The sequence below is a fragment of the Gekko japonicus genome, unplaced genomic scaffold (genome assembly GCF_001447785.1).
Source record: "Gekko japonicus isolate JY-2015 unplaced genomic scaffold, Gekko_japonicus_V1.1 scaffold70, whole genome shotgun sequence".
In the NCBI taxonomy this organism is placed as follows: domain Eukaryota; kingdom Metazoa; phylum Chordata; class Lepidosauria; order Squamata; family Gekkonidae; genus Gekko; species Gekko japonicus.
In genome coordinates this window covers 1,231,561-1,256,600 of record NW_015167529.1, presented here as the reverse complement: position 1 = coordinate 1,256,600, position 25,040 = coordinate 1,231,561, and the positions used below count along the sequence as shown (strand labels likewise).

The 25,040-nt window shown below is 41.1% G+C and overlaps 2 protein-coding genes and 1 non-coding gene across 3 annotated transcripts in view; 1 reads left to right on the top strand and 2 right to left on the bottom strand.

Annotated features, from left to right (window-relative positions):
• The first annotated feature begins 807 nt into the window (after nt 1-807).
• On the top strand, nt 808-892 carry TRNAR-UCU. The gene is given in 2 exon segments: nt 808-844; nt 857-892. It is a non-coding gene; the product is annotated as a tRNA-Arg (tRNA).
• Nucleotides 893-3,986: 3,094 nt separating this feature from the next.
• On the bottom strand, nt 3,987-15,811 carry DNTTIP2 (deoxynucleotidyltransferase, terminal, interacting protein 2). Its single transcript, XM_015413342.1, has 7 exons — nt 15,690-15,811; nt 12,150-13,825; nt 11,293-11,428; nt 9,257-9,352; nt 8,070-8,234; nt 5,771-5,880; nt 3,987-5,045 (listed from the first exon to the last, which is right to left on the bottom strand). Exons 1-7 carry the CDS (start codon nt 15,762-15,764, stop codon nt 4,952-4,954), a joined length of 2,352 nt encoding a protein of 783 aa, XP_015268828.1. The 5' UTR covers nt 15,765-15,811; the 3' UTR covers nt 3,987-4,951.
• Nucleotides 15,812-22,770: 6,959 nt separating this feature from the next.
• Nucleotides 22,771-25,040, bottom strand: part of GCLM (glutamate-cysteine ligase, modifier subunit) — a 22,922-nt gene continuing 20,652 nt past the window's right edge. Inside the window, 1 exon segment of the mRNA XM_015413336.1 lies at nt 22,771-23,168. Coding sequence (XP_015268822.1) covers nt 22,996-23,168 — 173 coding nt within the window. The 3' untranslated portion in view covers nt 22,771-22,995.

Genomic DNA, 25,040 nt, shown 5'->3' with positions numbered 1-25,040 from the left:
GAAATGATTGAACTGACATCAAGTAACTGAACTGGAGCTTTCAGACCATTAGCTGCCTATAACATTTCAAAGCATCTGTATAAAAATATTATCCCTATTTTCATTGCCAAATATTTCTGTATAACCAAAAAGGTTACATATTCTTAAAACAACAGAAGATCGTTTATTATTTTTTAAAAGTATACTCCTTGTTAATCTGGAGAGTTACTGGCTCAAAGACAGAAGAAAACTAACAAAAGATCTTTAAGCAAGCAGTAGTGTCCTCAAATAATTATTATCATAAAAAGAATAATTTAATAATAGTATAATTCAAATTATCAAAATACAAAGAAAATTACTTTACACATTTTAAATATTATATGGTATATCATTATGTGATCTTTTTATTTTATGCAAATTGAGCAACCACAGTAAAAGCAATTATATCACTAGTAATAATAGCAAATCTTAAATACATATTTTGAAAGCTCCCAAATAATTACTTTTTAAGAATGTCACAAAGCCTAGACAAGCACTATCGATTTCAAATTAACTAAATAGTTCCATCGGGGATATTTGTAAAAATAACAAGACGACGCAAAAAACCCCAAAACCGTGTGTGTTTGCATAAAACAACATGAAATTGAGCCAACTTCAGAGGACGGGGAAGACAGAAAGGCCTGGTGTGATCTGGTCCATGGGGTCGCAAAGACTGTGCGACTGAACAACAACAACAAAAGCTAAGAACCAACGTCCCTCGTCTACCGAGCACGCTGTAACGTCTTTCGCTATAGGCTGTATAGCCAATGTACAAAGAATCCAACAGGTGGCTCCGTGGCGCAATGGATAGCGCATTGGACTTCTAGAGGGTGAAGGGATTCAAAGGTTCCGGGTTCGAGTCCCGGCGGAGTCGCAGCTAGATTTTTTTTCTGTGTTCCATGTTTTTTTTCTTTTTTTACCCCCTTACTCCTACTTCACCCTACACATTTGCTGACCGTGCGAAAACTACCGTTCCCGAAAGCCCCAGAGCCCAGCTCAGGCCTTCGCGCTTACAACATCGCTTTTTGCCTTCCCCTCACGAGTGGGCAGCCACGTTTGGCGTAGGGTGGAAGGCGCTCGACCGGGGGCGGGGGGGCGAGGAGAAGGCGGCCCCCTTTGGCTGCATTTCTCCGGAGCCGGATCGAGGCAGAAGCGTCGGGCGCCGCCTCACACGGACACACTCGTCTGAGCCGGGGGCGGGAGAGGCCTCCAGATCGCCGACCTTCGTCCTCCTGTCCCTCTTCGCCGAGGATCCGAGGGCGGGAGCGTCACCTCTAGCCGCTTCCGTGTTCTCGCCCCACATTTAATTACCTCAGCGCCGCTGATTTCGGAGACGTCCCTAAGGGGCTCTCGTTATTCCTTCTGCTCCTTTTGTCTCGCCTCAGCCCTGCTTATCGTCGCACCCGGCCTGCCCAACCTTGAATGGAAACCTGCCGTCTCCGTGACACGAGAGCACACGCGGAAGACAGTTGGCCGTATAAACGGTTCACACGCACGCACACGCCCCTTCCCAGTCGGAAAAAGGTAAACGTCGGATCTACGTGGATCTTCATGAATTCATATGATTTTTACATTGAAACGAAATAAAACCACCATCATATTGTAGGTCATGTGTTAGTCTACAAGGGGCACCACAAAAATAACGCATTCACAGATTCGTGGCACCACAACAGCGCAAACACATGATTCCAAAGCAAGGATCCTCATGAATTCATATGACTTTTATACTGAAACAAAATAAAACCACCAACATACTGCAGACCATGTCTTAGACTATAGGCAGCAGTCCAAAAATCATGCCCCCACGAATTCGTGGCACCACAAAACTGCAAAAACATGGTTCCAAAGCATGGATCCTCAGGGTTTTTCAATTGGGTCACTCCAAACAAACCATCAAATCACATAACACATCCACGTCCACAGCTTGCACCACAAAAATCACAGATCCACGGCTTTGTGGTGACACCATTCTGCAAAAACATGATTCTGAAGCACGGATCCTCATGGATGCTTTGTTTTTTTCTGTTGGGACACCACAAACATACCATGAAATCCCATTTCATGTCCATGGTCACAGCCTGCACCACAGAAATCACGGTGCCACGGCTCTGTGGCAACACCATGCTGCAAAAACATGGTTCTGAAGCACGGATCCTCATGATTTTTGCATTGAGTCACCCTAACATCACCATCAAATAATATGCCTTGTCCATGGCCACAGAATGCAGCACAGAAATCATGTCCACGGCTTCATGGCAACACCATGCTGCCAAAACATGGTTCTGGAGCATGGATCCTCATGGATGCTTGTGGTTTTTGTGTTGGGACACCCCAAACATACCATTAAATTGTATACCATGTCCATGGCCACTACTTACACCACAGTATTCATGGGTCCCCAGCTTCGTGGCAACACCATGTTGCAAAAACATGGTTCCGAAGCACAGATCCTCGTGGCTCCTCAAGGTTTTTGCATTGGGTCACCATGAACTCACCATCAAATGTGCATGGCACGGCTCGCACCACAAAATGGATCCATGGCTTCGTGGCAACACCATGAAGCCACAACATGGTTCTGAAGCACGGATCCTCACAGATCCTTGGGGTTTTTGCATTGGGTCACCCCAAACGCAACATCAAATTACATAACATGTCCATGGAAACAGGTTATACCACAAAGATCACGGATCCACAGCTTCATGGCGACACCATTCTGCAAATACATGGTTCCAAAGCACGGATCCTCATGGATCCTTATGATTTTTGCATTGGGTCACCCCAACATCACCATCAAATTACATACCTTGTCCATGGCCACAGAATGCAGCACAGAAATCACATATCCACGGCTTTGTGGTGACACCATGCTACCAAAACATGGGTCTGGAGCATGGATTCTCATGGATGCTTTGGGATCTTGTGTTGGGAAGTGGTTTGCTGTTGCTGCGTTACAATCTTTGTGTTCCTTGCTGGTCTCCCATACAAATAGTAACCATTGCCAATCCTGTGTATCTTCTAAGATTAGGCTAGGCTCCTATCCTAGTCAGAGCATCTTCTCATCCCTGATTTTTTTTTTTTAAAAGGAAGCTGGCTGGTCAATTGCTACCTCACTTGCCTGAGTCTACATGACCCTAGGCTCCTCTTAGAGCGGGAAAAAGCAAATATACATAGAAATTGAGGTGTTTTGTTAGCAGTTGACTTTCAACTAATTTAACTTAATGACTTTAATTTTGGTGTTTCAAGAGCTGTCCGTCCCCCTTAAAAGTTATCAATTATTACATCAAAAATAGTTTGTCCAGGGAACCCCACTGAGCACTGTACACTTTTCCCTAACTCCATATTTATTTATTCCCCTCCCCATCTCCATTGCTGTGTCTTGTTTTTGGTACAAGGATCACTAGCTGCAGGTAAAGTTTCACAATACAGAGGATCAAGACTGGGGAGAAAATGATCAAAAGCAAGAATAATACTCTGAAGTTTCACTAGAACAACATGTTCTCCAAGCAAGCTTACAGGCTAACACAGTATTTTCCAACAAGGCAGCAAGAAAACTGGGGTTTAGTCAAAGATATGTGGGCTATTTTTAATTCGAAGAGCTGACGCATATTAGCTACTTCATTGTGTTTCCACCTTTACCTCTGTTCCAGGTCTTTCATAAAGACAAATGCTGACATTATGTAGCATCAACTGCAGCATGAATACAATAGTACAATTTTTAGAAGTAAAACTGCCAGTTTAACACAGTACTTAAGAGAATGAAAAACAGACTGTGCAGAATTATGAGGAAGATTTCCATGATGCATTACTGTACAGTGACATCTAGCCATATCACAGTATCCCAAAAAGGTTCATGTTTCAGACTGCAATTTACTCTCCTGTAGAAATTCCATGCAATTCATCCTTTCATTTCAGAATAGCTAAGGAATAAAGTTGTCATACCCATTTTTTTCAGAATACTTAGAGGAAGCCTAATGCGTACATTTACATGTTTTCAGAGGGGATTCTGATCAGGATCTATAGAGGTACAAGGTAATCAAACATTGCAGATAAGGCACAATAAGTGTTTCAAAGGGGAAATGTCACCCCCAGTGTCATACTGTATTCCCCTGAGCTCTTTATGTACAGCTGTTTTCTGTGTGTCAACATAGCTAAGAATAATATCTAGGTTTAAGCTACCACAGTTATCTCTTACACTGTGTAATGAAACAGCAGCAAAACTACCATGATCAAATCTTTTTGCTTAAATTCAGTTGGCTTCACCATTACTAGAACAGAACTTTGATAGAACTCAGTGAATTTAAAAGATGCAACTTTTAAAAGAGGGGGTGTAATACTATTGAACAGGAATTGTACCATATACACTTAAGAGTTTACAGATATTTTAAAAATGGACACTATACATTTAAATACCTTTATAAAGTATGTAGTTTTACATTGCAAAAATACATTGTATAAACCCTCCAGTTATTGATTATAACTGCTGTTCACATGTGCAGATTTTTTTTAATACATCACAAGATGGCATTTTCCCCCAGGGTATACATTTCTGGTTTTACAATATTTTCTTTAACACAATTAAGTGTAAATTAACTCACCTGACTTAGGAATTTTTACAGATATTTTAAGAGACTATTTTGCTACACATCTATGAAAAAAGCCCAAAGATTTACAGATTGTAGGTTAAATAAAAGGGCCACTTTGCACAGTTGACCCACAGGTTTCCAGAACTCTTGATTTTATACAATAGCATTTGTTTCCTCTAAAGTTTGAAACACAGTGTGTTTACTGATACTGAAAGATCTTCATTTCATTTCCAAAATGAACACAAAGGTAATAACAAAAATTGTTGCCAAAATAGGTTTGCTGTGTCCTGTTTCTTATGTGATAAATATTAACCCATAACTTGCAAATTTACACAAAGCAGTGTTCCATCTTATTTATGAAACTTCTTCTTTTTCCTGTTTTTCTTGCCAGCCGCAAGGGCTGCCTTTTCTGCTATGATTTCTTGATACTTTCTTTTGTTGTATCTGAAAAAGAGAAGTAATTGGAAGGTGAGAGTAAAGTACAGTATGATGCACAAAACAAGTTGTATACACAAAATAGGTTAACAGATTAAACAACATCATACTGAACTGTCTCCTGCAACTAACATAACATAACATACTTAATAGTTGTAATGACTATTTGCCATTACATTAAGTGGAACCACAACATTCAGAAATAATGAGCCCTTGAGTACAGGTGTTGGGATTTGGGAACAAACATCAAAGGAAGGCTGTTGCTTTCATGCTCTCCTTGTGCACTTCCAAGAAGCACCTGATAGGCCACTGTTTGAAACCAGATGGACCCTGGGTCAATGCTGCTGTTTCTATCTAGTTAAGAACATGAGCATCTGGTACAGCAAACAGATTTCTGTTATGCTTCCTGAAATACTATTGAGGATAATTTCCCCCCTAAAAACAAGGAGATCCATGCCTGTATCTAAAAGGCAAGTGAACAGCACTTCTACTGGCAGAAGAAGGTGAATTTGCCTATGCCCGCTTCCCTCTGCAGAGCACTATGTCACCTGCATGCTGTTTGAGAAGGTCTATGACTCCCCAGGAACAGAATATTGTGCTACAATGGAAGGCAGAAAAATTCTGTTCCATAGGTTTTGCTCCACTTGCTGTACTCTGTATCTCACTGACAAAGATCTTTCAAGTTTGTTTCTTTTTTATGTGGCCATATGTTTAGTGAGATTAACTGTAAATACCTTCTAAATTCAGCATCTGCCAGAAGTTCTTCCACAATAGTTTTCTTCCTTTCTTTCTTGGGAATTCGGGCATGATAGAAGTCTACTGGAGAATCCACAACAGTCCCAACCTAAGAAAAGAAAAATCAAGGTCAGCCTGATTATGATGGCAATTTCAATGGGTTTAGCTTTTTTTAAATAAAAAAACAACAACAACTAAGAAAACAGTAAACAGATTATGGTACAGTTACCAGAATGAATAGAGTGGTGAAGCTGAAAATATGGCATGATGTCAAGAAAGACCACTAAAGGCATACAAAATAAACTGGTATACAGCCCATTTGCAGTGAAGAAGGCTTTTTCTCCACTGCCATTATATCAACTGAATTCTATTCAGTTCCATTTTTAAAAAAGTGGTTTGTGACCTGCCAGTGATGTTAGTTCAGCTCCAAATGTGATATTTGTGCAAGGAACCTTTGCTGATAAAATCCTTCCTATCCATTCCGACTTGAATGCCACTGTACCTGAGGTGTTGGATCCACCTGTGTATTCTTTTGCTATGCATAAATTCCAATTGATCTTGCTGACAGATGTTGACAGGGTCCTGGGGTGGGGGTGAGGGGTGCCTGTGTGCCACCACTCGGGCTATGTGTACCCTGGCTTCTAATATCATGCCAGGGAAAGGAGTTGTGAACTTCTGGTTACAATTATTAACACCCTTCTTGACAGAGGGATTCTCCCTACTTCTTTGAAGAAAGCAGTTATTTGACCTGTTCTTAAGACCTATTGGGTACAGTAGTGGACAATCTGCTTCAAGTGAGACAGGAATCAGTTATATCTTTGAGCAACCTTTGATATAGTTGACCTCTCCATCCTTGTTCATCAGCTGGCATATGGAGCTGGTGCTAGAAGTGCTCTTTGGTGGTTTCATTCTTTTTTGACTGGTTAGAATGCAGAGTTTCCACTGGGGAGCAGAATCAATGGGATGGCTACTTCTTGTAGGGTGTCTCAAGGTTCCATTTTGTTACCTATGCTCTACATGAGGCGGCTGAGTGACATCATCTGAAGCTTTGGGATTGGATATCATCATAGGTGACACCTGGCTCTATATTTCATTACCTTTTCTGAGGCTGTGGATAATGCAGAACAACCTGAAGCTGAATTTAGACAAGACGGAGACAATGCTGGCAAGGTAGGCTTATATTTTAGAGGAAATGGGATCTACTTGTGGCAGAGCAAGTGAACAGCTTGAAGGTACTCATGGGTCCAGCCTTGCTATCTGACAAGAAATATGGTGGGATGACCAAGAATGCCTTCTACCTGCTGCATCTGGCTCGCCAGCCTCTCCCCTTCCCTACTAATCCATGCTTTTTCATTTGGGTTACTGTAACATGCTCTACATGGGGCTGCCCTCAAAGACAACCTGGAAATTGAAGCTGTTTCAGAATGCAGTGGCCTGATTGTCATTAGGGGCTGGCCATCAGGAACATATCCTGCCTACTTTGAATTTGGCTGCCAGTTTATTTCACAGTTCATTTTGAGGTGCTTATTATGACCTTTAAAGACATTCATGGCCTGGGACCCAGAGAGCTGAAGGACCATCTCTCCCTGTACGTCCAGGTTGGCTATGGTTTCCGGTCTGCCACCTTTCAGGTGTTCCCTCACTAAAGGTGGCCCATCTGCCATTGACAAGGCCTGTGCTCTCTCTGTGATTACTCCCTTTGTGGAACAAGCTCCCCAACGAGGCGAAGAAGGCAAAATCCTTGGAAACTTTTAGGAGGTGACATAAGGCTACCAGAGCTTTGAGTAGCAGGCATTTTATTGGGGTGCGGGAGATTGGGGCTTTATTGTTATTTGACACTTTAAATTGTGTAATGTAAGCCACCTTGAGCCATGGGACATGCAGGGGTTTAAATAAATAATACTCCGTAGTGTAGCCATCACCCACAATTCAAAAGGCACACACACAGGTGGGAGCCCACACACAGTTTGACCCTTTTCTGGAGTTCCTGGAGAAGCAGAAACCAATTGTTTCCTTTTGAAGCAATCATGTGGCAAACACAATTGCATTTCAGAGTTCAAGGGCAGAAGATGCATGGTGTGCAAATGCAATAACTAGGATTAATTAACTGACTGAAATGTATTTTTTTTAAAGTAGTCATAGCTAATATAAAACAGGAAAAACCTCATCTAAGGCATCAGTGAATGTATTCAAGAATATATTTAACTTTGTAAGATAACATTATCGAAGTACTGAAGCAGGACACAAACATGCACACAATTTCAAATACTTTCTTGGTCAGTCTTTTCACTTTCTTACCTGGAAGTATTTTGGGAGACCTTCTCTATCATTCTTTTTATAAAAACGTTTAGGATCAATGGCTGCTCTCATCTTCAGAGCCTGAAGGTCGTTTTTCAGTTCTTCGGTTATTTCTGGGGCTTTCATACCAAACCAGCCATCACCTGTTGTTTTTGCCCGCTCTGCCTACATGTAAGCACCAAGAAACAAGTTTAAAAAATTAGTTTTTTGAAATAATAATCAATTTTGTATTATACGCATTCAAAGCGAGACACACAAAAACTCACTTTTAAATCATTTATACAGAGAATACATATACACAGGCTGAACACACTCATAATTGCACTCAAAATACTGCAATCCGCCCTGAGCAGTCCAGAAATCCAATAAACAAATAAATAATCTGTGTTTGCTTATATGCTTATTTACTTCATTTACAGCCCCACTTATCTCCCCAAAGGGGACTCAATCATGGCATACATCATTCTCCTCTCTTCCATTTTATCATCACAACAACCCTGTAAGGTAGATTAGACTGTGTATGACTGGCCCAAAGTCACCTAGCCAGCTTCCATGGCAGTTCAGGAACTGACATAACAGTATCAGATCAGTGTCTACTCTTCCCCATGCATCCCTCCCATCGCATAGAACACATGCTCTCCTCCAAATTTCTTCAAATCCAATTTTTGTACCCAGTCTCCAGTTTGGTGTAGTGGTTAAGTGCACAGACTCTAATCTAAGAGAACCGGGTTTGATTCCCCACTCCTCCACTTGCAGCTGCTGGGTGGCCTTGGGCAAGCCATAGTTCTGGCACAGCTGTCCTTGAAAAAGAGCAGTTTCTGTCAGAGCTCTCTCAGCCCCACCTACCTCACAGGGTGTTTGTTGTGGGGAGGGGAAGGGAAAGGAGTTTGTAAGCCGCTCTGAGACTCCTTTGGGCAGTGAAGGGCGGAGTATAAATCCAATCTCCTCTTCTTTTTTAATTTCCGCCTTCCTCTTCCAGGTTTCCCTAGAATTTTATTTTATATTTTTTATTCCATACTTTCTCAGGATGCCATCCCCCCGTTTTATCCTTACAACCTTGTGAGGCAGATCAAGACTCAAAGATGTACTGATGGGGAAACACACACATGCCTGCACAGAGATTTTAAGAAAACCATATGTTTAGAGCTTTGAAAATTACCAGTGTTGTTCAGTAGCATGCTACTTACCCTACGTTGTTTCTTTAGTTGGTAGACTGATTCTGTTAAGGGAGGAACACATTCCCTTTTTTCAAAGTCTGGAGTTATAGTACTCTTCTGCAAGAGCTACATATGAAAACATCTTTCATTAGACTGAAATAAATACTACCCACTGCTATACAGACAATGGTCAAATTCTAGCACTTGGAGAAACCATTAAATTGTCAACAGTTTAAGCTTTAAGAACAAACAGGGTTTGTGAAATGATAACTATATGAAACGCTTCTCCCAAAGGCGGAAAGATCAAGGGCTCATAAATGTACTAAACAGAGTGTAACTGAGGAATTAAGGTATCTCAATAACTGACAATTTGTTATAAATGAAACTAACAATGTTTTAATTCACTTAAGACAACAGAGGTAGCATGAATTTGCTTGGAAATGTGGTACTACAAAACCTAGACACATGAAGACAGTATAAATTTTCTGCTAACAGTGGAGTCCCAAACACAGTTATGTCCTTCTAAACCCATTAACTTCAGTGGACTTAGAAGGATCTAACTCTCCTTAGGATTGTACTGTACATGGAATGCTTTTCTAATGCAATGTACACTTTATAAACCTAAGATCAAGATTAGTGCATGTACATAAGAAATTTTCTTATAGGATGAACACTGCTTACTCTGTATTTCTTAAGCGGCTATTTAACATTAATTTAATACTACAGCTTGCAAGTGACACTGTCCTTACCCCAAGGACTTATAATTTACGCAAAGCAGACAGGAGTGAAATAAGAGGCCGGAAATGAAAACAGCTACAATACAGAAGATAAGAACAACTATTCAAAACGCAGCTAATATGCATTCCAGGCCGGAAATGAAAACAGCTACAATACAGAAGATAAGAGTAGTATATAATGTAGACAGACAGAATACAAGATTCAGATAAAGTAAGCCCATGGTGGAAGTGGGTTTAAGTGATTTAAAGGAGGACTGGTAATGCTTTGATAGTGGGGCGAGAGTAGAGTTCTAGCCCTAGCAAAAAACACAGGCAAAATCTCAAGATGGAGTACAAGAAGAGAACATCTATTCAAAACGCAGCTAATATGCATTCCCTAACTTTAATGAAATATTTGTGCAGTAGTAATATGACCAATATAAATCTTTCTCATGAAAACCACTGCTACTGCATTTATCACTTCCACTCATAGACTTTAGTTGTTGGTTCTGTTTAAAAGTTCAAAGCAGACTTCATAGCATGGCAGAACTGTATCTCTCTGTATGACCACTCAAAACCCAAGTGACAACCATTTTGATGCATCAGAATGTGGGTGGTTGTGCACCACTGGTTTGGAGTGGCTCAGCACAGGCAGATACGTGCTAAGCCAAGAAACTTGCATACTGGTCACTACCAGTGTTCCCTCTAAGCTGAGTTGGTGTGAGCTAGCTCACAGTTTTTTAGCTTCCAGCTCACAGATTTTTGTCTTAGCTCAGGAAGGATGGCTCCAGAGCAAGCTAATTTATGGAGTAGCAAAATTGCCCACTCACAACATCAATGCCAGTAGCTCACAAAGTAGAATTTTTGCTCACAAGACTCCACAGCTTAGAGGGAACATTGGTCACTACTGAGCAAAGACATCCTAAATACAAAGAACACCCTGAACAAAGGGCACATATGTTCCAAGATGCCAAAATAGCAACAGGATTAGCTGAACAAAGGGACACAGCAGGTGGTGTCACCTGCCAGAAAATAATCTTGAATAGATGATTAAACAACATCAGCCAGAAAACAAGTCTAAAGTAGTAAGAGCAGAGCTGCTTCTGGGGTTTTACAGTGCAATCTTAAATAAAGTTACACCCTTCTAAGTCTACTGACTTCAGCACACTTTGATGAGTATAAATCTGCTTTACACTGTTGGATACCATCAATCTGAACCAAAATTGAACTTTGATTCCTAGTTATAACAATTTTACTTTTAAATATGCCTTATACATTTGCTATTGAGACAACAGGGCAACTTACAGCTTCTCATAAATTTTGTTCAATGGCAGTCTCTGAGTAGTTTACCTCATCTTTTTTTTTCTCCTTCAGTGGCACAATTCCACGCGAGCCAGGCTGCTGTTTTCCTGCATCAAAATTAATATATAACCCTCCCAAGTCTTTAAGATTTAGGCCAGGATCAATACTGCTTGATAACGACAAGCTGGAAAAGAAAGAGCTGGTTATTTAAACATATCAGCCCACAACTACAGCAACACATGCTTGTAATCAACTGTTACCAGCACATTTAGATAATGTTGTTTAAATGCACACAAATTTGAGGAGGGTTATTTAGATAATGTTTAAATGCACACAAATTTGAGGAGGGAGGGTGTGTATGCTAGGCCCCTACTGATTTTTAATATAGTCCATATTTAGGACTAAGCAAGAGCTTAAGACCAGTAACATTAGCTCCACTTGTTCCTTCCCCCTTAGGAAATGACAGGACATGCTCTTTAGATTCTTCCCATACAATGTGAAAAACAGTGCTCTTAGCGGAATGCACCTTCCTATCTATCTCAACGGCACACCTCAAGACACAGACTAGATATAGACTCTCAGAATGACCCTGAAGTGCATAATGATGTGTTTGATATTACGCTGAGCATCAGACTGAGGCCACCAATTGATTATCCCTGGGTTAGGTCTTCAAGGTTTTGCACAGTGATTTCTTCCCCTACTGTATGGCAACTAATGTTAGGCACCAACTCTAGATCTCTCTTATCATTAGAGCTACCCCATTATTCCATTATTCTAGGCCTTCCTTGTCCCAAAGTTTCTGCCCTGCCCCCGTAATCTGATAACTGATCAAATTTTAGCCAAATAATTCACATGTCTAGCAGGATACAGAAACCATGTCTAGGTTAGTCTAAGAAAGAACTTACGCCGTAGTAGACACATCCAATGAACCTTCATCCTCATCAATAAATTCCTCTTCATCTTCTTCCAGCTCCAAGGAGGTCTTGCTTTTTGTTCCTTCCCCATCATTCCCTATGTCCTTCTCTTCTAAATAGTATGCTTTGCTAGAGTCTAAGCCAGGAGTTTTGTCAATTACAAACAGTACTTCACTGTCTGAGGTGTCCAAGGCCAATCCATTTTGCTTACTGCTACCTGCACAACTAGCAGTCATTTTCATTTCATTTGTTTCTTCTAAATCACTGCTGTCAGATTCACTGCTATCATCACTGATAAAAACTGACATAGTGGAACACCCCTCATCCTCTGTTCTTTTGGTTGCGCATGAAAAGGATTCAGCAACTGGCTCCTCCTGGCTTCCATCACTATCTATACTAACAACAGACACCCTGCAGGCATCATCTCTGCTTTCAATAGTCGGTGATGGGGTGATATTTTGTGGGCTGCCTCTTTCATGTAGCTTGTCCACTTCTATTATCTCTTCTGGATTTTGGGTTTCTGTATTGCATTTGCCTTTACTAGGAGTTGTCTGCCTTGACAATATGGCTGTACTCTTCACCAGAGACAATTTTTCAGTTGCTTTTCTAGATTTTTCTGATGTTTGATCACATGTTTCTTCAGTGATGTCCACAATTTCATAAACATCATTTATTTTTCTAGCTGATTCCCTTATGTTTTTGTTCTTTCCTCCCTTTTCCTCTTGACGATCCACAATTTCACAATCCTTACCCTCTCGCATCTCTTTTTCAGGCGTTATTTTTGTAGATTCCCGATCTGTTTTCTTAGAGCTGCTTGAAAATCTCTGCTTTAGATCACCCCCAATGACAGATTCAGAATCGTACTTTGGTTTACAGGGGCTAAGCTGCTTATGACTCTTAGCTGAGAGACAGGATGCTTGTTGTTCATCAAAATCAGATTTTGTGGGTTCTGAATCAGAAATTACTATTGTCTGGGATTTAGTTACATGTTGAGGTAACTTTTCATCTCCTGCCACAACTTCACTTTTCCTTTCACCCTGTGATATTGTTTCTGCTTGCAGTCTCAGTCGCATGCTCCTTGTCATTCTTTTAAGTTGAACAGAAGGTTCTGTGGAAACACCTGAGCACCATGATTCTGCATCAGATACCTCTTCGGCTTGCGCTTCACACACGGGCAATATATTGGCCTTGACTTGTCTGCTTCTAGTCATTCTTGCAGTACTGGAGGTTTGCACTCCTGAAACAGCAGAAGAGCATGATTCTGATTCAGAGAGATCATCATCCTGGCATTTGCTGTCTTCACTGGGAAACACTCTCCTGCTTTGTCTGTTCTTAGCTGGAGATTCTAGCTGACAAGGAATTACAATTTGCCGCCTTCTTGTTACCCTTATGAACATGGGTGTTTGAAGACCAGAGACAGAGGAACAGTTTGATTCTGCTTCAGAAACATATCCATCAGCCTGCAGTTCAGCAACTGAGTCTGCTAAATGTGTAGCTTCACTCCTATTCCGAGTTGCTTGCACCTCCAAAGGCTCTTCAATATCTGGTTTTGTTTTAGGCTCCTTCATTTTCTCAGAACGAGATTCAGAAATGATATTTGGGTGGGAATTCAGTTTACTTTTGCTTCTAGTTGCCCTCACAGATGTGCTGCCTTCCATTGAGGGACACTGTAAGAACGAGAAGATGTCATAGTTATCATGCAGAAATTATTTTCTCTGATATTGAATCACAAAATGAAGAAGCTTTGCTATAAATACCAAATAAGAAACTTTAGATTTCAAATTGATTTAGATTTCAAAACTAAAGTAATTTTATTTAAAGCAACCATCTGTTGTACAAATGAAACAATATTACATCAGTCTTTACTGTGAGAATATAATTTTTGTTCCAGTTTGCCTATTAGAGCATTAAAGTAACTCACCCAGGATTTGATACACTCCTGCTTTTAAAAGAACCTTACTTCCTAGAATCTACACTGCTGGACTAAGGCAAAATGTTAAAACCTTAATATGTTTTTGATAATAGCAACCACATTACTCCATAGACATCTACTGAACGGATAAAGCAAATCATTTTGAGGCTTATTTTTGTAAACTGAAATGAACATTGATTCCCCTAGAATGATCTGTTCTTCTTGACATGAAGACAATTAATAACTGACAGACACACCAATGGACCTCAGATACTTCCACTACAAGACATTCCATCTCACCAAGCTCAAGAACACGAAAAGAGCATGTAAAAAATTAAAATGAAGGGACATTATCAAGACAGAGTAAGACAGCATTATGAATTTAAAGAACCATACTTATATTTTCAAATGAGATGGCACCATCACTAAAAGATTCAAAGTTTATCAGCGACAGAGACCATATTTAAAATTACTAGCAACACATATGAAACAGTGCAGGCAAAGTTAGTGTGCACTCACTCAAGCACACTGCATTGTAGGAGCTTCCATAAAGTATCATACCTTGACAGGCGGTTCAGTGATTGACAATTATGTAAATCAATATCCATGATTTCTGAACAGCACCACTAAGAACAATAGAACTACACCATAAATAGCTACTAGCTAATTTCCGTATACATCCAATTTAATGCAGACTGACTTATTCTTAAAGAATCATTTAAACACATATCTGGTCAGAATCTTTATTCAATCCCAGTTCAGGCTGTTAGAGTAAACCCAGTCTAGAAGCAGTAACCAAAAATGCAAAGGCATCATTTTGTATAGTCTGTTCCTTAGGTCTGATTTAACTATGGGGATATCAAGGCACATCATGTACAAATGTCACACAAGTTGCAATAATTAGACTCTCACACAGCAAACTCCCTCTCTAGTACTTTAGAACACATATAAGTATTATGAAACATTCACATAAGTAATGCCAAGAACACAAGTATCGCAATACATTACCGGCAAACATGGCCATGAAACTGACAGGTACAACTTTTCACAAGTGGGACACAGTTTTGACTGAAAAGATCAAAACCCCACTAGGGCAGGGGTCAAGGAGAAGAGTCTAGATCCAATATATTAAGGCAAGAACGGTGCTTCAGATTGCAAAGTGTCCCCACCTGTTAAAGCTTACAGAAATTTACTAATCTAACCAACCCATCTACATATCCATGACACAGCACTGCAGAAAACGTTCCCTCTGAGATGCATCACCTTCCCCTCCCCAAAGCCAAAAGTACGCACCTAGGCTGAGAAAGGCACTCTGCTAGATCCCCATGCTCCTCAAGGGGTGCAATGCACCGAAATCTTAGCACGCATTTCGTTCCCACTCCCAACGCCGTCCAAAGAAAAGAGTTTCCTCCTCACGCGTCACCACCCACCGGTCACGCAGCGTAGACCTTGCGCCTAGGTGATGCGCGTGCTCCCAGCGTGGTCAGAAAATCGTGGTGGAGGAAAAGAAACTCAAACGTTGGGCCACCACCGCATGCAAGTGTATGCGTGTATGGGGGAGGGCGGGTTGACCAAACTGATAACCGAGCCCTTCCCCTGCTGTTTCTCACGTCTCTCACCATCGAGGAATCGTTGCCTCCCGCAGAAGACGGCGTCTGTTGACTTCGCCGCGTTACCCGCCTGGTGCCTACCATCTTCTCAACTCATGTACCGGAAACGCGGCTTCCCTTTCACCGCCGGATCGTTGAGCATTGCTTAAGCACTCCGGCTGGAAACCTCTTACCTCGCTCTATGGTTCCCCTATGAAGATCGGAAACGCTGCCCTCTTTCGATAGCGGAAAAGAGCCGGGGGCAAAAAAAGGCGATCGTACTTTGAAGGTAATTTCTCTGAGCGTACAGGGAGCCTTCTTTGGAGAGAATTCGGCAGGAAACAGCGAACTGCCTAGTAGTCAGTTTCAGGACAGCTACATATGTTCTTGTATTTACACTGTGGTTACAAAACATCTGCTATGTCCAGTCCAGTAACAACACATTCTTTCTCAGAGGGCAGACTTTAATGTTTCTAGAATTATTGTCTAATTGTCTTTGTACATGTAAACTGATATCGGAAAGAGGGCCACACACAAAATCGTAGCAGCTGTTCCTGTGACCAGAAGTTAGATGCAGTTTTTCAGTAATCAAGAAGCTACTGTAATTTTCTGCATCACTCCCCAGTTACTGCCCGAACACTTGAACAGTTACTTAGCGGATATGTGCATCTGTTCTTTAGGATTACCAACCTCGAGCCTGACGCCGGGAGTTCTCCAAGAATAACAAGTGACTTACAACGTACTCTGAAGAGCTCCCTGGAGGAAATGGCAGCTTTGGAGGGTGGCCTCCAGGCCCTAGGCATCACATCCCCATGCCCCCCCCCCTCTCTGCGCTCCCACTTCAAACGGAAACTCCAGAAACTTCCCAAGTCAGCAAACCTGGTTCTGATGCCTTAATAGTCTGCTGTGAATAGTAAGATAAATTCATTTTAAAAAACCTCCACATGGAAAACTTGGAAGAATTTCAGCTTCAGGTTTTTCTTTCTTCCTGCTAATCTCCATAACAAAACAACACAGGGAGACACAGTAGAAAGTATAACCAAAATAACAACACTGTGTACAGAAACAGCAAATAAAGGAATATTATTCAAATTTAAACAAAATTATTTTCTCATAGATGACTCAATATGCTTATAATAATGGGTGTGTATTTAGAAAACATCAAAGGGTTCATAACAATATACAAATCCTTACCAAAATATAAAAAAGCATAATTCATGAAGTACAAAATGGATCAATGTATGCACCCAAACATCCACTTGCAAACTCAGTCCTAAAGTACATAGGATGATCCAAAGTTATTTAGATAAAAGGCATTCCAATGAAATTGGAGTCCAGCAGCACCCAGCAGGGTTGAGCTTGATTTTTCGTGGGGCGATGTTGGACTCCAATTTCATTCTCACATCTCTTTGTTAACTCTTGCATTTACGTGCTAATTTGTTGTCTTCCTCTGATCCTACTGACCACCCATTCCAATTTCAGCTAGAGATGCCAACCTCTAAGTGGGGGAAATCCAAACACAACATCCATGACAAAAATAACAAAGGGTCAATAAAGATGTGTGTGCAAAACTGTAGTTGTTGTTGTTCAGTCGCACAGTCGAGTCCGACTCTTTGCGACCCCATGGACCAGCTCCCGCCAGGCCTCCCGGTCTTCCGCCGTCCTCTGAAGTTTGCGCAACTTCATGTTCGTCGCATCGATGACACTGTCTAACCATCTCATCCTTTGCCGTCCCCGTCTTCTTTGACCTTCAATCTTTCCCAGCATCAGGGTCTTCTCCAGTGAGTGCTCCCTTCTCATTTGGTGGCCAAAGTATTTGAGCTTCAGTTTCATTATCTGGCCTTCCAGGGAACAGTCAGGGTTGATTTCTTTGAGGATTGACTGATTTGTTCTTCTTGCAGTCCAAGGGACTCTCAAGTGCCTTCTCCAGCACCATAGTTCAAAAGAATCTATTCTTCGGCGCTCGGCCTTCCTTATAGTCCAGCTCTCGCAGCCATACATGACTACTGGGAATACCATTGCTTTGACCATGCGGACTTTTGTTGGCAGGGTGATGTCTCTACTTTTTATCATGCTGTTTAGGTTCGCCATCGCTTTCCTCCCAAGGAGCAGGCGTCTTTTAATTTCATGACTGCTGTCACAGTCTGCGGTGACCTGGGATCCCAGGAACGTGAAGTCTGTCACTACTTCCATGATCTTAGTTTTTTTGATGTTGAGCTTCAAGCCCACTTTTGCGCTCTCCTCTTTTACTCTGAGCAAGAGGTTCTTTAGATCCTCTTCACTTTCAGCCATTAGAGTGGTATCATCTGCATATCTGAGGTTGTTGATCTTTTCCCCAGCAATCTTAATTCCCGCTTGTGATTCATCCAGGCCAGCATTTCGCATGATGTACTCTGCATATATATTAAATAAGCAAGGTGACAGTATACATCCTTGTCGTACTCCTTTTCCTATGCTGAACCAATCAGTTGTTCCGTATCCGGTTCTAACTGTCGCTTCTTGGCCCTTATACAGGTTTCTCAAGAGACATGTGAGGTGGTCTGGTACTCCCATCTCTTTAAGGACCTGCCATAGTTTGTTGTGATCCACACAGTCAAAGGCTTTAGCATAGTCAATGAAGCAGAAGTAGATATTTTTCTGGTACTCTCTTGCTTTCTCCATAATCCAGCGAATGTTGGCAATATGATCTCTCGTTCCTCTACCTCTTCGAAACCCAGCTTGTACTTCTGGTAGTTCTCTATCCACGTACTGTTGAAGCCTAGCTTGTAGGATCTTGAGCATGACCTTGCTAGCGTGTGATATGAGTGCAATTGTGCGATAGTTTGAACATTCCTTGGCATTGCCCTTCTTTGGGATTGGAATGTATACTGATCTTTTCCAATCCTGTGGCCACTGTTGCGTTTTCCAAATTTGCTGGCAAATGGAGTGCAGAACTTTAACAGCATCCTCTTCTAAGACTTTGAATAGCTCAGCTGGGATACCATCACCTCCACTAGCTTTGTTGTTAGTAATGCTTTCTAAGGCCCATTTAACTTCACATTCCAGGATGTCTGGCTCGAGGTCAGTGATTATACCGTCGTGGTTGTCAAGGACATCGAGGTCTTTCTTGTATAGTTCTTCTGTGTATTCTTGCCATCTTTTCCTAATCTCTTCTGCTTCTGTTAGGTCCCTACCGTTTTTGTCCTTTATCATGGCCAGCTTTGCATGGAACGCTCCCTTGATTTCTCCAATTTTCTTGAAGAGATCTCTAGTCCTTCCCATTCTATTGTTTTCTTCTATTACTTTGCACTGTTCATTCAGGAAGGCCTCCTTATCTCTCCTTGCTGTTCTCTGGAAATCTGCGTTCAGTTGGGTAAATCTTTCCTTTTCGCCTTTGCCTTTCGCTTTCCTTCTTTCCTCTGCTATTTGTAAAGCCTCATCAGAAAGCCATTTTGCTTTCTTGCATTTCTTTTTCTTTGGTATGGTGGTGATTGCTGCCTCCTGTACAATGTCACGAACCTCCGTCCATAGTTCTTCAGGCACTCTATCTATCAAATCCAGACCCTTGAATCTATTCTTCACCTCTACTGTATATTCATCAGGGATGCGATCTAGGTCAAACCTGAATGGCCTCGTGGTTTTCCCGATTTTCTTCAGTTTAAGTCTGAATTTTGCAATGAGTAGCTCATGATCTGAGCCACAGTCAGCTCCAGGTCTTGTTTTTACTGACTGGATAGAGCTTCTCCATCTTTGACTGCAAATTATATAGTCAATCTGATTTCGGTGTTGCCCATCTGGTGATGTCCATGTGTAGAGTCGTCTCTTAGGTTGTTGGAAAAGGGTGTTCGCTATGACCAGTGTGTTCTCTTGACAAAACTCTGTTAACCTTTGCCCTGCTTCATTTTGCTTTCCAAGGCCAAACTTGTCTGTTATTCCGGTTACCTTTTGACTTCCTACTTTAGCATTCCAGTCCCCTATGATGATGAGGACATCATTTTTTGGTGTTAGTTCTAGGAGTAATGTAGTAATTCTGTAGAAATTCTCTTATCGCTCACACGCGATGGATACTGCACAATATAAACAAATCCGTTTCACAAGAATTGCTTTATCTGAGCATGTAGCAATCACAATTCTTATCACTAGAAAGAAAATACACATTCAAATATAAATGTAGCTTTAAAAATTCATAATGAACCATTACACTGAAAACTCACATTTCTACTTATCAACTCTTGAAGGAAACATCTGATGTTGACTCTCTAATAACAGAACACAAGGTCTTCACAATGTATTAGCTGGATTCTAGAAGCCAAACATAAAGTCTCCACTGCTAATTGCTACCAGTCACAGTCTGCCTATGCAAACAGCAAACCTTTACCTTTACTTATATCCATGTGTTTTTTTCTATTTATAAAAACCCAACTATAAAATGCCATCTACATTATTACCTTCACATATTAGACCAACGGTCTATATAAACATCCAACTTTATCCTAAAAGTAAATAGTGTTAAGCCTTAGCAGCCGTGGCTGGACATTATAAACATGTTTAAAGTGACAGGGTGTTATTTTCAAAAAACAACTCTGTGGAAACAATACCAGACGTGAGGAGATTCACATTGTATGCCAAAGTTAGAATGTAAATTTGGTATTGTTGGTCTAATTTCAGCTCTGCATATGCATCTAGGCTCTGAGTGACCTCTCCTAATGCTTCCCCCCACCCTCTTTCCCCCTGTAACTAGCTTTTGAGATTTTATTCCAGTTTTGTCTGAAGAAGTGTGTTTTGCAAACAAAAGCTTACACTGAATAAAACTTTGTTGGTCTCAAGGTTGCCCCTTGGTGAGGGCAGGCTGTGGCTATTTCACTTGCTCCGGGAATAGGTCTGAAGAGGGGAAAAGTAAAAGCCAGCTATGTGGATCCTCTAGTTTTTTTCACTGAATCCCCCCAAATCCAGTATCAAATCACATGTTAGTCAGGACCACAGACTGAACCTTGAAAAACACGGATCCAATACTTTGTGGTGCAGCAATAGCACAAAAATGTGGATCTGGGGCATGGATCTTTATGAACTTATGATTTTTACATTGAAATAAAATAAAACCACTGTCATATTGTAGATCATGTCTTAGTCTATAGTCAGCACCACAAAAATAATGCATGGCACAAAAAATGCAGTTTTAAAGCATGGATTCTCATGATTTCTGCTTTGAATCACTGCAAACTCATCATGTTTATAGCTACACGTTACATCAGAAAAAACATGGATCCACTTGCTTTATAGGGATGGCAGGAAACAAAGATGTGGCTCTGGACCGAAGCACAGATCTCATGGATCCTCAGATTTTTAAACTGGGTTGCCCCAGATTCACTACACAATCACACATCATGTTCATGGCCACAGACTGCATGACAAAAATCATACATCCACCGCTTAAAATTATCTAGCTTCGACTTTTACCCAGTCCCAGTCTGTAGCAATGGAAATTGGTATGGAGTTGGACAGCCCTGGCTCTGATGCAAGATTCACTAAAGGAAGATCCCATTCTTCGTGTCAGCAGGTCAGCAGGAAAAAGGTTTTCTGCTTTAATAGTGGGAGAAAGGTTGTTTTCCAGCTACTATAATTTATGAGTTTTAAAGCAACTTTTAAAATATTTCACTGCATTTTTCTATCAAAAGACACAAAGAACAGTCAGTCAGTCAAACAAGAAAAAACAGGCCAAAATGTTTATTTTTTTCTAAACTGGATCAGAACCTGAATGCACTAATGCAAAGGACAAACTGTCACCAGCAGATTTCTGTAAAAGCAAGCATCCTTTATCAACAATAATGATCTCAAACTAGTAAAAAGCACAAAAGATTAAGTAAAACCATCAGTTAATTTTGAAACAGGACTACATACAATTTTGCCTCTCTACAAAGTTCAAAGTTTTGTAATCAATCCTAATTTTGCATATAAACAACATTTTCCTGCACATTCAATATACACATCCTATTATTTAATCACTCTCTCTAGAACTATTCAAATCCTTTAAGCAGCAAGTCAAAGTTTACTCCAGAACCGTCAGAAATGTTGCACTGAAGTCTATTTCATTAGTTGTCCAAGACTGTTCCCAACCAACTATTGTATAAACCTCAGGCATCATTAATGAGTAATGCCCGATAATTTTGATGGAAGTGAACTCCAAGTAAAAGCTGACAACTGACATGTCAGCCACATGCTTAAATACGTTACACAGAAACACGTCCACATGCTCTTATTCAAAATCTTTATAAATAAAAGCATGAGGTGTTTACCCAGTAGAATGATTAACCTGTGAAGATATATTATGGACAATAAAAAAGTTTGCACATTCTATGACACACATTAGTTCTAATATGAATGTAAAAAAAATCAATTCCAGATAAAGTTTGCCATCACCCAGGAAATTCTTCACTACTGCATTAATGTTTAAGCTTGTTCAAACAGCATGCTGTCTGAATAATGGTAACTTTCTGGCCAGACTCTGGTTGGCTTGGAGACAGCGCAGTTCTCTTTGTGACCGCCAAGTAAGATGAATTCATTGTGTGATAATCTATCGTGTATGCAATGCTGGGGTTTATATAAACATATCAAGCATTAGCCTTTTATGGTTTGCAAAATATTTGTGGTTCCTAAAACACCAGAAAAAACAATAACAGCCAAACTTTCATAAAGTTAAACTTTTGTTTTCAGTGTTCTTCCACCAGCTCTCTTGGTCATAAACCAAGTACATGAGGGATGCCTCCCAGAGGAATGTGCCTCAGAGAAACAGAAGAAAAAGGTTAATTAAACCTTAGTACAAGAGCCATATGATCTTTACCACAATGAGGAAAACATCAAATATATATTCATGACTATATTGAGCAATTCCGCTTGCATATATTTTGTTTTATCCCACAGGCTTAAGCTGAAAAGCTACTCATTCCACCAGCTTTGTTAAATTTTCTTCTGCCAACACAGCAGCAACAATATGAAAACAAGGTCTATTTCTCCTCACAAATAAAAAATATTTCAATCAAAATATAGGTAGCCACACTTTTTAAAGTTTATATTACTCATTACAATATTTCAAATAATTTTATGTATATATCATCTCTAAATTAACAAACTCTGGTTTAGTGAAAACAACTATTTCCCATTTGAGCAAGCTGGTCTCTGTACAAAAAGCACGTAAGAAAAGAAAGGAAATCAATGGATCAAGTATGCTGTCACATGTCTATGCCACTATACAATTTGGGCATCACTGACCACTTAATAATAACACATTTGTTCATTTGCACCTTGGTGCAATGCCTTGTAGAGAAAGGATCTTTTCACAACCAGGCCATTGTCAAAAGTCTTAAGATGAAGGTATTCTTCTTGCTTGTAAGATGTAGCCTTTGGATTTGATAATTCCTCTGCTCTTCACAATGACTGAATACCGCAGAAGCCACAGTGGAGTCCATTCATGTACTTGGCATTCTGGGATACTTTCCTGAAGAGCTTCTTGGAAACTTGCTTCGCAAAGTAGTTCTACAATTAAACCGGGAAATTAGAAGACAGTCAGTAAAAGATTTTGCTATCTGCATCAGAATACCATTGATTCTTAGCCCAAATGGCCGGACAATGGAACAACGCTCATGCTGTGCTCAAACATTTGACTATCTTAGGCAACCAGAAAACAAAGTTGCACTTACCTGTAACTATTGTTCATTGAGTATCTTCTGTGCAGGCACACAATGGATACTGCGCATGAGCAGGCCTGCCATTGGATAGGTCCTTATAGTTAAAAGCCTCCAGGGGGTGCTGTGCATCACGGTCAGAAGCATGTTCCTGCCCAGGGACCACGTGCTCTTGCGCAGCAGTGGCCCCTCAACCCTCAGTACCTCTAGAGCCTCTGAAGCCAGAGCATGCAGTGGGGCAGGACACAGCACTGGCCCCTCTACCCTCAGTACCTCTAGAGCCTCTGAAGCTAGAGCATGCAGTGGGACAGGAGGGAAGTTATGTGTACCTGCACAGCAGATACTCGATGAACAACAGTTACAGGTAAGTGCAACTTTGTTTTCATCATCAATCTTCTGTGCAGTCCCACATAGGGATTCTAGCAAGCTACTCACCAGGCAGTGGAGCATGCTCTTCTCACTTGAACAGTGAATGAAGAACTGCCTTGCCCATTTGAGCCTCAAGTCTCACCTGCAGATCCAAAGCGCAGTAGGGTACAAATGTGTCTGCCGATAACCAGGTGGCAGCTCTGCAGATCTCTGTCAAAGGTACTCCATCCAGGACAGCTGCAGAAGAAGCCATTGCCCTGGTGAAGTGGGCATGAATGTTCAACAGGCATGGCAATCTGGCCCTACCATAACACTCCCTTATGGTCCTGACTCATGAAATATCATACCCTGCCACGTATTTTGTCAGTCTTTAAGGTGCTACTGGACTCTTGCTCTTTTCTACTGCATCCGGACGGGGTCTGATATGATGCTCTCCTACCTCTCTTAGGGCCACTAAAACAAACAGACAGGGCTCTATCCCTGCGAAACACCAGGGTTCTCTGTAAAATAATAACGCCCCCCCTAACGTCTAAAGAATGCAACAAGTGCTCATTCTCAGAGCTTGGTGCAGGAAATAATATGGGTAAAACAATACTTTGGGATAAATGAAACCTAGAAACTACCTTAGGAAGAAACCTAAGACCAGGGTGTAGGACTACCCTTTCAGGAAAGAACTTCAAAAATGGGGGATCTGAAGAGCTGCTAGCTCACTCACCCTCCTGACTGAGGTAGCAGCTACTGAGAAACATACCTTCACAGAAAGTTCTGCCAAACAGGTAGCAAGGGGTTCAAAGTGCTAACAAAACAGAGAGAGACCATTGGGGCACTAAAGGATCCCTGGGTGGCCAGAGATTACCTAACCCCTTAAGAAACCTCGAAGACAAATGATGGGAGAAAACTAATCCTTCCTCAGTTCCTTTGTGACAGCAGCGAGGTCAACCTTCAAAGAAGAAAATGGTAGGCTCTTAGCCTTCAGGTGTAATAACTAACCAAATATGACTTGAAAAGGGGCACCACCCAGCGAAACATCCTTCTTACCACACCAGAGGGAAAATTGCCTCCACTTATACATGTAGGATTTCCTAGTGTTAGGCTTGTGTGAGTGCAGGAGAACATCATTAACCTCCTTAGAAAACATCCGGTCTCTGCCTGAAGCCTCCAAGTCATCAGGTGGAGGCAATTCAGATTGTGATGAAGCACCTAGGTTGATGCGGATTAAATCTGATCGGTTCGGTAGGGGAAGGAACTGGCCCCGGGAGATCTTCATAAGGATCGGAAGCCATATTTGACAAGGCCAAAAGGGTGCCACCAGGATCATGTTTAATCTCTTCCTCCTGGCTTTCTCTAGTACCCT